The sequence below is a fragment of the Meleagris gallopavo genome, chromosome 1 (genome assembly GCF_000146605.3).
Source record: "Meleagris gallopavo isolate NT-WF06-2002-E0010 breed Aviagen turkey brand Nicholas breeding stock chromosome 1, Turkey_5.1, whole genome shotgun sequence".
NCBI lineage: Eukaryota > Metazoa > Chordata > Aves > Galliformes > Phasianidae > Meleagris > Meleagris gallopavo.
In genome coordinates, this window is record NC_015011.2 from 37449890 (window position 1) to 37461751 (window position 11862).

The following is an 11862-nucleotide window of genomic DNA, read 5'->3' on the forward strand; positions in this document are numbered from 1 at the left end:
TTGGTTTTAGGGATTTTTTTTTTTTGTTTGCTTTTAAATTAGACTTGGTATAGTAGCTTAGAAATGCTCTGCTGATGCCACTGAAAGCAAAAAGACAAAAGCATCAAAAATAAATGCTACAAGAGGAGTCACTCTCACTTTTTAAGGGATTGCAGATGGGCATAGAGAAATCAGAAGGGATGAGTTATTTCTCTTCAACTCTGCGTTTCAGATAAACAGGTAAGTTTGAAACAAAATGTATGTGTGGGGGGTATTTTAAGAGGGTTGATTTACAACAAAAGCTGTCTATCAGAAGAATCTACATCTGTAAACAACTAACCCTTCCCCTCTGGTCCTCATCCTCTCTTGATGTGAGTAGATTCCTCTCAATTCTTAAGAAGATGCTATGGTTCAGAAACCCCAAAAAGACAGAAGAGCAAGCTAAACCACTGGAGAGAGCAGGAGGCTCTCCTGAGTGATCCACTTCATGCTTCTTTTACACAAGAACATGTTTGTTATCTCAACTGCATCCTACACTCCAGAACTGCATGGCATCTGCTGTCTTCAGAAAACATGAGTCGATCAATATTTAAACAAAATTGAGGTAACTGTTCCCACTTGAACCCTAGGGCTTGCAATAGGAACTCATTCTTCTTGGCTCCCTCCTTCTCCTTTCAACCTCTCTATCACCCAACAGTCAGTCAATCCCCTCAAAAAATTTTGGTGCCTAACTGTATTTAGTGCCTACCTGTAGACTTGGTGCTTAGGAAAAACAAAACAAAACAAAAAACAACAAAAAACCAATGATAGCTAAGTCCATAAAAGACATTCAGATGCTTAAGTCCTTCTACAAAGAGAATCAGCAGGACACCAAGAATTGAGTTAAACCAAAAAAACCATACAGGACATTAAATGCCAAAGTTTAACTTTCATTATGAAGTTTTTTTCACATTTGGAATTTAAAACAAATCCCAAAGACCCTTCCATTTCTGCCAATCTTTGCTTTGGAATAAAAAACTAAGCAAACATTTTAATGTCCCTTCAAAAAGATTTACCCATGGGAACATTAAAGTAACTGATAGGCAAAGAGGGCTGTATTAAACACACTTGAAGCTTGTTAAAAGCTGGGTTAAGCCTGCCTAATTCATGAGTTATCACAGTTTGGTCTTGACTGATTTCCCCATAGAAGCCTAATGAAAACCAGTATAAGGCTTGGAAGAGGGAATTTGAAAGCCAGCAGAAGTTTTGAGCAAAAGCAGATAATGGCAGATATTTCAGAAGCAAGCATATGAAACAGCCAGAACATTTCTGAGGGTGAGAGGCAGGTAACAAGGAGTCTTGGTGGTGCTTAGATACCCATACACATGAGTTGGTGCTGGTAAACAATGTTCAGAAACTTCTGAATAGATACAGAGTAGAAGTCACTTGGGTGTTAAAATTAAGATTCTATGTTACAGTCTCCTCCAGTGACAGGAGAGGCTCATCTATGCAAGGTGTTTGGTGAGGTGACACGTGAAGATTGGAGCTAACAAGACCTGTGAGAGACATTATGCAGAGCACTCCTGATTTTGAGGGTGGGTCGCTAAGGGTCTGGGACACTGGGGGATGCAAGGGAGAGTTCACTGCACCTCTGGGGAGAGAAGGGCTGGGAGAGATCACTGGGCACTGCACAAGGGGGATGGTACTGTGCTGTGGCTCCATGGGCACATGTGTACTGAGCAAGTGCCTCCACTATTCCAAGTCCTCAAAATTGCCAGATTACAGGATACAAAGGGCAGCACTTCTCCCATGAGAACTTTAAGGTTATGCTGCGGGCATACAGGATGCATCACTTTGTACCAAACAGATGTAATAAAGAAATGAAGGTTTGCATTTTAGTGTGTATGAGAAAGCTATACTTCCATGGGTAGCTACACAATGTACTGACTAACAGAGAGTTAATCATTAGATTGAACATTTAAGTAGGTTGATTTATTTTGAAATATTTGCTTGTGCATTTTTAATTGATTATTGTTCCAAAAGCACTTGACATTTTTCATTGTTATCAGCCATTATGACTTCAAAATCAATTTTCAGTGTATTAGTGTCCAAGACAGATGTTAGTTAGTTTTCACTTGTTAGACAACTGCATTTAAACTGATTGCACAACTACTGGAACATGAGGTAATGGGCAAATTAAAAAATTCCACTAGATTAGAAAACTTTGAAGTTCACTTTCAACAGAATATTCATGCCAACTAAACTCAAGTGCCACAAATATTCATAGAAAACAACAAAATTAGGCAGTCACACTTCACTAAATCTCTTCATGGAAAGTTATTTGTGCTAACTTCTCTAGTTAACATCTTAAAAAACTCAGCTGGCATTAGGATTGGGCACCTGAGGAAGAAAGAAGGGTCAGTGCATCAAGTACCTTAAAGTGCAGAAGGAACATCACAGACCACAACAATAGGCTTAAGGGAGCATAGTAAGTGACTGACTGCAAACTACTGTCGATGAGAATTTACAGGCTGCCAGAAGGACACACTACAGAAGGTGCGTTCAAGCAAGAAAATGTCCTGCAGTATTTATCTCTTTGTAAATATTTCTTGCAATGTCATCTTCCTACACTGATGGCAAACACAACTCATTTTGTCTTAGACTTCAACCTTGTTCTGGATTATCTACTCTGTAAATCAGTCAATTGCTATTTATGTTCATGAAAATTTACCTTACAGTAATAAATTGATTACTAGAAAGTTATAATCGACTAGGAACAGAAGGCAGAAAATAGTTTCAAACTTCAAGGCCTCTCATCTAATTAAGTCCAGTAATTCTCAATTGCAAATAGCCATACCAAAATGAACAAACGCCACTCCAGCTCTCAGCACATTTAAAATGGACAATATCAACTTGTTCAGGTTCAAAATATGACCTACCTTAAAAAAGTAAAAATCTGGAGGGGCATGTCCTCTAAATTCTAAATATCTAGTTAAAAAAACAAACAAATCCATTTCTAATTGCCAAACAATAAAGAAATATAAGATTGATTTGTGATCTTCTGCAGACAGGCCACCAGTTTGCAATGTACACATACAAGTTCATAATTAAACCACATTAACACCAAACTCTGTTGTTTTTGAAAAAGAATATGACGTTTGTGTTCTGCTAATGTGAGATCACAATTAATTAGTGAAAAGTCCTCCTAAGCAATACTGAAATAAAATCATTCAAAAGGTACGACAAATGATTTGATCTAAGTTTAGTAGATTCAGATAATACCAATAATGACAGTTATTCAGCAAAAACAGCACAGATATCAAGGATAATGCTAGCTGACCAACTCTGAGATAAGGAAGAAACAAAAACATTGCAGCATATTCTCCAGATGTGACAGCACTCACAGGTATTAACGTAAGTCTCGTACAATACAATCTCATGATTAGTACTTGTATTGAGATGTTGCAGAGAACACAATTAATTAATGACAAGGATTCTGACATTATATCACAATTTCATCTAAAGTAATTTGGGAGCTAAACACGTTCACGTGTGCTGTGCTTCCACGCCCGCTCTCCATGTGTAAACACAGAACAAGGACTACAGTAGTTAGTTTAGTAAACAATGAGTAATAGTGAACATTAAAATAAAAATTACAAAAACCTGAAATAACCCTTTGCTGTGCAGAGCACACCATGGTTATTGACACTAACAATATTATGCCATGTATGACAAAGCAAGTAGCCATCAGAATTGAAGAGAAACATTGACCTTTGTAAAATTTCAGCCAAATCCAAAGAGTACAATTAGCAATATGTGCTACTATTGTATGAGGAAGCTATTTGAATTTCTACTATCACAAGCAAATTGAACTAGGCTGACATTACATGAATATAGAGCTGGAAGCCAAGAAATGTTTATAATGCATCTGAATACCTTCATCTTTCTCAATCAATTTCCTCCTTAATTTCCTAGATTAGACTGATGTAGAATACAATATTATATACTCATTCCTTCCACTTACATAACCACCAGTGATGGCATTATCCTCTTCCTGGCATACTTCTGCACATCGTAAGTTATTTTAGTATATACAGCAGAAAAAAGCAAATATTTTTTTGCAATGAAGAAAACTACATTACGTTTTACATTCAGAATAAACAAATCATTGAAAGTTATAACAGACAACACTGTTCAACTTTCTGCTATGGCTGTCTTAACTCATAGTTGGCTAACACTGGTCATCCTTAAGAACCACACATGCTACTACTAACCTTTATAGCCCATATGGACTGCTCCAAAGGATGAAAAAGTTTGAAACAAAAGCCATCTTTTTTAGAAGGTCTCTCAATGAGTTCACAAGCATTCAGGAGCACTGTTCCCACCCACTGGCCATTCTTGGGTGTTTTGTAAACAAGCAACACTCCTGGTTTCAGTACACACCACAGTTTGGTCCAGCTTTTCAAGGTACCCCGAATCTAGAAGACAAACAGTTACAGTTACATTCCATAAACTCGGTACAAAAATCATCCCCTTCAACAAAACAGAAATCAAAATTAGACATGTTTATTTTTGTTTTATTGGAATAAAAAAAAACCCACTAAGTCTATTCAAGTTCATCCATGTTTATCAAATATAGTAAAAAGGCATAATTTAAGTGTTCATTCTTTTACTCTGTCTTGACAAGTACTTATTTTACAGAAGAATATACACACATCAAGATATGTGAAATGTGGATAGTCATCTGAAACCTCATGAATTGTTTTATTTGGAACACATTTTATCACTAGTATGTAGGCAGGATAATCTTTGGAAACATAGTTCTGGAAACAGGACAGACATCCAGTAAGAAAAATAGGATATTCACAAAATAAATTATTTACATTAGATCTGAACTTCTTAGATAAAATCTCTCACAAGGAGCTGTTAATTTCAACCCATATGTGCTATATAAGACCCTTTCGAGTCCCTGAATTCTGCACATCTGATTAAACTGCTTGTGTCATTTAATCAACTCTGGATTTAGGTTCTTCTGTCTGTAGGACTAAATGCTAAAACAACTTGTAAGCAATGTTTTAACCTGTTTACATTGATTTTGCAAAACACTGAGGAACTTCTCCTAGACAAGCTACTGTTTGGAGCTAAATATAAAAACAGGGTTTCCAAGTAGTATGTTACACGTTCAAGGCATTATGATGCTGACTGCCATCTTTAATAAATTCACTTCTCACTTTCTCTACAAGTATTAGTGGACAGTTAATCCTTAGGAGAGGAAAGGAAAATAGCCAGAAAGAAACACAAATAAATATATACCTAATATGACTAAACTACTTTCACAGTTAGTAACAAACATAACAGAGCTTCAATTCAAAGTGCAAAATAAACAGGACAAGATTGGAATAATAAAGCCAACTCATGTGAAACTAACAGCTGCACACACAAGATGCATGTGACTATGGTGAGTGCAATAAGTGGGAGCTAGGTTCCTCCATTATTCCCCTAGGAAGCGAGCACAAAGTCACAATTAGTATCTGCTGTTTGTAGAAAAACATTAACAGCAACTTCAGTTGCTGAGCCTTTTTTATTCTGGTCAGAAAGCAGTTGGCAGCTGCTAAAACTTAGATTTCACATTTAGATTCTGACCTTCAGCCAGTCAGCCATAACAATAACTGATGGGTCTGTGATTGTGCTGAGCAATTCTTTCGTAGCTCTCTTCTTTTCTTCTCTGTAATTTTTCTTTTGAACCTGTAAATAATAATAAAAATATTTATAATGCCACAGGCAAAAGCAAGTAATCACAGCACAAAAAGCCACCTACTAGTACAAACTGAGGTAAAACCTGCTGAATTCAATTTACAAGAAAGATGGAGATAAGCAGTTTTAAAACAGTATTTGAATCCAAAGTCTATACAACCATTACATACTGTTTCAAAAGCTGCTACCAACATAACAACTTTACACTCTTCTACAATTTATTTTTGATACTGAGAACTGTGAAACTCCTCTTAGAATCATGGAGTGAGATGAGATGGAGTGAACCAAAACAAACAAAAATACTCTTCCTTTGCAGGCGTATGGTACAAACCCAAACTTAGGGCTAGATTCAGATTTTTATTGGCACTTTATGTGATCAATTTTTATCCATCTCTCACTTCCCCTCCCAGCAAAAATTCAACATAATACGTATTTTTCTTTTACTGGCAAATAATGTTTTGTTTCCCCTGATGTGGTATTTAACGAACAGAGGAAGTTTAGTCTTGTTACAATGGAGAGGTAAAAAGTCAGTAAATAAAAGAACATTGGTAAAGCATGCAAACCATAGCTTTGTTATTTCACTTTGTCTTTTCATCACAGGTGTATGTCCTGAGGTCCTTGCCAAGTTGAATTATCCTATAAGCTTCTCAGTTATCCAATAATCTTATGTATTCACAAAGACTACATTATAAAAGCCCATACTTCATAACAGTACAGTAAGACTTGAAAACCCAAGAGAACCAGCAACATTAATTCTCACAGAACATGGATATTCTACAGAAGTCTCCTCACTGATTGGCATTTCTCTTCTCATCGGAAGAATGTGATTAAAATTTGTGCATGTTTATAGTCCATGAGAAGTTTTTAGACAGTAATTCACCTTGAGAGATTCCTTTTTGGTAAGTTTGCTTGAAGATAAAGAGATGTCTTTCTCAGAACCATTGAAAAGCTTGGATTCAGACTGAAATTAACAAAACATAGAATAAATACATGATAATAGATATGAGGCCATATTATGTTTCAATGTTTGAAGTGTACAGCTATGTTTCCAAACTCCCCACTCCTTTTTTCTACTATTTATCCCACTTAGTAAAACAAGGCTTGTAACAGTAACGTTCATCACCTATGGAGTCTTTTCTTCATAAGGCTTTTGTGGGGAACAAGTCTGAGATTCCTCCAGAAGTTGAAGTAAATACAGTAAATATTTAGGCTATGTATCCTGTTGCTTCACATATCACAGTCTTGACTAGGTAGGCATTACTTCAGCAGAATCCTGGTATTTAAACTCAAGAGTCATTCCTGTATCTGACATGTGAATCTCAGCATCTTCCTAACTTCACAGTTCCTCCAAATACATTGCTATACAGGCACTTACCCCATGACCCATGAAGGAAAACAGAGCCTCTTCAACCTAGAATTCAATGCTCTGCAAGTTACCAGAGTACTACTGACCACTGCTGGCACTTGTTCTTCTGCTTCCTCCCTAATGCCACGCTCTCGTTACTCTGCAAATAATCTCAGAGAAGCTCAGCATGGCAATAGGCAGGAGACAACTCAGGTTTGTTTATAAAACCCAAGTCCTCATTCATGGCAGGACAATATGCTGCCTCAGCACCACGTGATTTCTGTCACTCCCCCCACCTCCCGCGAGGTTCAAAGTTTACTTCTTGGCATCTATTGCCTACTAATTGTAAGGGAACTAGAAGGACCAAAGATTCTCCCTGGGTTACAAAGCTCTTTTCGTAAAACAAAAAGAGTATGCTGAGTTATCACACACCATTTCTATTTCAACCCAAGCGCACTGTATGGGCACCCCACTGTATAAAAATATCAGATAAATTACATAGTTGTATTTCTTTGAGCAAGTAAATATAAACTGGATTGTCAAAAACACATGTGCAACAAATGGCAAAAAGTAATTTTAAATCAAAATCATTTCAGCAGTAAGCAAATGGTCCTTAACTTCAATGTACATCTTGCAAGAAGGAAGGTTACCTCTTCATTTTATATTAAAGCTATGTCCTTAACACCGAAAATATAAGATAAGCATGCATCTTGAAATTTAATTCCAGCCCAGAAGTTAAAGAAAAGATGGTACTTTAAGCGTAATAACAAGAGAAAGGAAAAATGCTTATCACTGTCACATAAGAGGTAATGAAGTCATTATGCAAGGTAGAATGGAGTAATGCAAGTAAAACATTCATAAATATTCCAGTTGCTCACTAGCAGAAAGCTAATGCAATCTAAAGTCCACACATATAAAGCCTAAACCAGTAAATATCCCAGGTTACAAAAACTCATTTTCTCAGTTATAAAGTTCACTAACATGACACTGAGTGAAAGTCCGTACTTGCCTATCCAACAGATTATGGACAGATCAGTGACAAGGATATTTTTAATCTAATGATCTTCTCATCTGCACGTGGGGGGATAGGATCAAAATTTACAAGAAAAAATCTCTTTAGTTAGAAACAAGGAGTGCTACTTCACCTCCATAGCTGGGACAGCCAGTAACCATCTTCTGCTAGCCTGAAGCTTATTGGTGGAGTATAAAGGAACTACTGGTCTTAACAAGCTCCATTGCAAAAATAAGGATAAAGAACTATATATATTAAGAGAAGTAGGAGTATCTGTCTCCTCTTGAATAGCAGAAAATCACAAAAGGAACAGTAAAGCATAAAAAGACTTATGATTCTGGAAATAATAAAGAACCACTCTAAAAAAAAAGTAGAAGAGAAAAAACAAATTAGTCAGTCAAAAATAAATTATTAATAGAGTCTGAAATTCATCTGGGTTAAAACAGACAGTGCTATCTTATTTCCAAGACAAAAAAGATTTAGAGGTTTCTAGACCATTAAAAAAGTACTTTGACCAGAAATAAGTCAGATGATTAAGTATGCTTCCTTCATCTCCCTGATCAGGATATGTTAAATCTTACAGACACAGTTCTGTGACTTCAGATTAGGTGGAAGACAGTGACTCCAGGGGTTGCTCAGCTGTGACAGCATGGGATTGTACCAATCACAGAAACTGACCTGCTCTTTCAGAATGCAATTCTGAACACACCATTTAAGTAGGGGATGTTACCATAACCTTTACATCAGTTTGATTTTGTTCAGCACCTGTTTGATGTTTCTCTTGAAGACTCAGACATATGAAACACTGCAGAAAAACTTCTATGAAGGCCTGGAGGGCACTACCTCTCTCCTCTGGCCGAGGCTGTCTGTGCCTGGGGCAGCTCGGGGAACCTTGGGTCAGAATGCTGAGAGGAGAGCTCAGTGAGAGGCAGTCCTCTTCCCCACCTCACCCAGGAGATGGACATACGGGAGCTTGGTTCCCAGCCCCTGGTCCCAGCCCAAACCAACTTACAGCTGTGCCTAGTTTGTGCACCTAACAGACACAGCAGCTGACCCATGCATTTCAGCCCCCAGATTGGCTTTGGATCTATCTTGTCCCCACAGATTGGTGCTGTAAACTGAGCCTGGCCTACACTACCAGCCTCACTCTCCTCACCCTGCCTGTTTGTGGTAGCACCGCGCTCCTGGCTTCTGCCCTCCCCACACAGCCATGTAATGGGATCATTTAAAGATTTGAAATCTAGCTAGTGGTGATGCTTACATAAGAAAAGCAATTTAACATAGCTACTCAATTCAGCAATCAAACCATACAGAACTTTCTCCTCCACAAAATGGCATCTTTCTGCTCTTCACAGTTTTGATGAGAAAAAGACATCTGTTTTGTAAGACACTCAATTAAAAATATTTTTCTGGAATTCCACATTCTAAATATACATAGACCACTAGATGAAAATGTAGTGCTTTGACAAGCCAGGCACTCTAAGAGTTACAATAATACAGTTTTTAAAGAAAGTAGCATCAGAACAGTCTATATGATGTCTTAAAATGTAAAGCTTCTCTAACTGTTATACACAGATTTAAAAGGATTTAAGAAAGGAATAAATAGATAAGGAAGATTTTTCTCTGCATTACTATGACTTTTTACACAAATGGTTCATACTACATCAGGACCAGCAGAAAAGAACATTTTATTCTGAATGTTGATGCTATTGCAAAGTGTTCATGTAGATAAATTTGATTAGAACAAAACAAAACTCTGAAAAGAAGAAGAAAATGGGATCACTACACAGCAACAGTCTTTTTGATTGCTGAAGAAGTTCAAGTTCTCTTCCTCTTTAAACTTCAGCCATCTCAATATGCTATATTTTTGGTGACTGCTGTCTCCCAACTCGGTGCGTTCCCATTTTTCACTGCATATCAGTGAATGAACCTTTTTCACAGAGACAAAAAAGGTTCTACCATCAGTATAATACGATGAATTGACCTGGTCAATTATGAATTTGAATGAAAATCTAATACATTTGTTAAAGCAGGCACTCAACTCCTTTGCACGCTGACATTTTTAAGCCAGGCGGAGGCAGCTTTCCTTACCTTGCTTTTGGACATAGAATGTGCTGTATCCTCTTTGCTTTGTGAGGCATCATCCTTCCCTTTGTCAAAACCTTAAAGAAAAGACAGCATTGTTGCACATGATTTGAATGCACTAACTTTAACACAAGCTAGCCTTTGAAATAAACCTGCAAATAGTATTTACCATTGAAAAGTGCAAGCAAACCAGATTTTCAAACAGCTCATATATATTAGTTCATCATGTAAGTTGAAAATCAGTTACCACAGCATAGTCTGATTTAATACCTGCTAAGAAGGGAGAACAGTCCACTCTATTTAGATGATGCTGCACCCAACTCAGAGATCTAAGCAACTGAAAACATGATTAGCAAATTTTCATCCTTTTATGTCCTCAGCCTTCCCTATCTGCATACGCAGGCATGAACACAGCAGAACACTAAGAAAAGCTGGGATTGGTTTGTTCATTTCTTTAGCCAGAAATAATGGTTAAAATCCATACAATTGAAAGCAAACAGATAACATGGGTTAAGATTGCCAGTCAATTTCTCACAAGTACATGAAAAGATGGCCCACATTTGCCTTGAATTCATATTTTGGAATTCACATTGCACAGATGCAACTACGTGGCTTTATATTAAGTCACCAAAATTCTATATTTATCTTCCTTGAATGATGCATGATGTGAATCCCACACTTTCACAGTATCCAAAGAGCAAAGTGAGCCAACATCTCAGTGATTTGCTTTCTTTGAAGAAGTTGGTTTGAGCACAAGCAGTTATAAATGGCAATAAAACAAATACCTCAATGCATTTATTTTAGTTATAATGCCATCACTGACATGCCCTCCAGACATAAGGGCATAAGTGAATATCAGGAAAAAAGAAAACAGCGAAAAGCAATGCCAAAAAGCGTGTTCAGGAAACGTTTATATGCTGTACTGAGGGACATGGTTTAGTGATCAAATATTGGTGGTGGGTAGATGACTGGACTGGATGATCTTGGAGGTCTTTTCCAACCTTGGTGATTCTATGGTTCTATGACATTGCCTTGCCGCCCGGCCCACCAGAGGGCACCAGACCCACAGAGAAACGGCAGATGGACGGACAGACATTTGCTACTTTGAACCCCTGCTACAATTCAGCCCAGTGTTCAGCCACAGAAATGGGTACTTACGCCCCTGACGTGACATCGTTGATCAGAGAAACAGTGTGACTTCAGGTTCTTCAATGTGTGTATGTAATGTGTGTGTAGGCTTTGTAAGGTTTAAAAGAACTTTTATCAATTCTCTGCAGCCATGTTTTTTGTTTAATGTGGGACTTTATTTTTTCAAGAGTAGTATCTTCACCTTTCCACAACTTACACTAAACCCAGAAGTTTAAGGCAGCACTGATTCATCTATCACAAATAAACATCTTGGGAAGTTTCTCTGAGTTATTAAAGACATTAGGACAATTTTCAGGCTCTGCGAGGAATCCAAGATTCCTGCTTTGTTTCAGTAGCCCTATTTTTTTTCTTCTTGTTTTCTACTTTATTACCTTTTGTAGAGATTCAGTTTGAAGATCAGATTTAAAAAAAAATATGCATTGCAATACAATTCATTTTTTGTCTACCCAAATAAAGCTTCACACATCTTTACAGAAGCCCTTCTGCAGACAGTTCATTAAACCCTTCCTCACGTAATTCTCCTAACACATCTGTAAGGGATTTGTTCAGTTAAAAAAAA

The 11862-nt window shown here is 37.3% G+C and overlaps 1 protein-coding gene across 7 annotated transcripts in view; it reads right to left on the reverse strand.

The window, feature by feature from the left end:
- The window catches only part of OSBPL8 (oxysterol binding protein like 8), a 66152-nt gene that overhangs the window by 17834 nt on the left and 36456 nt on the right, over positions 1-11862 (reverse strand). For all 7 annotated transcript variants that reach the window (XM_010708298.3, XM_010708292.3, XM_010708309.3 and 4 more), the window contains 4 exons: positions 10161-10231; positions 6593-6673; positions 5602-5703; positions 4233-4436 (listed from right to left, as the gene is read on the reverse strand). In XM_010708298.3, the coding sequence (XP_010706600.1) occupies positions 4233-4436; positions 5602-5703; positions 6593-6673; positions 10161-10231 (458 nt within the window). The remainder of the gene's footprint in view (positions 1-4232; positions 4437-5601; positions 5704-6592; positions 6674-10160; positions 10232-11862) is intronic.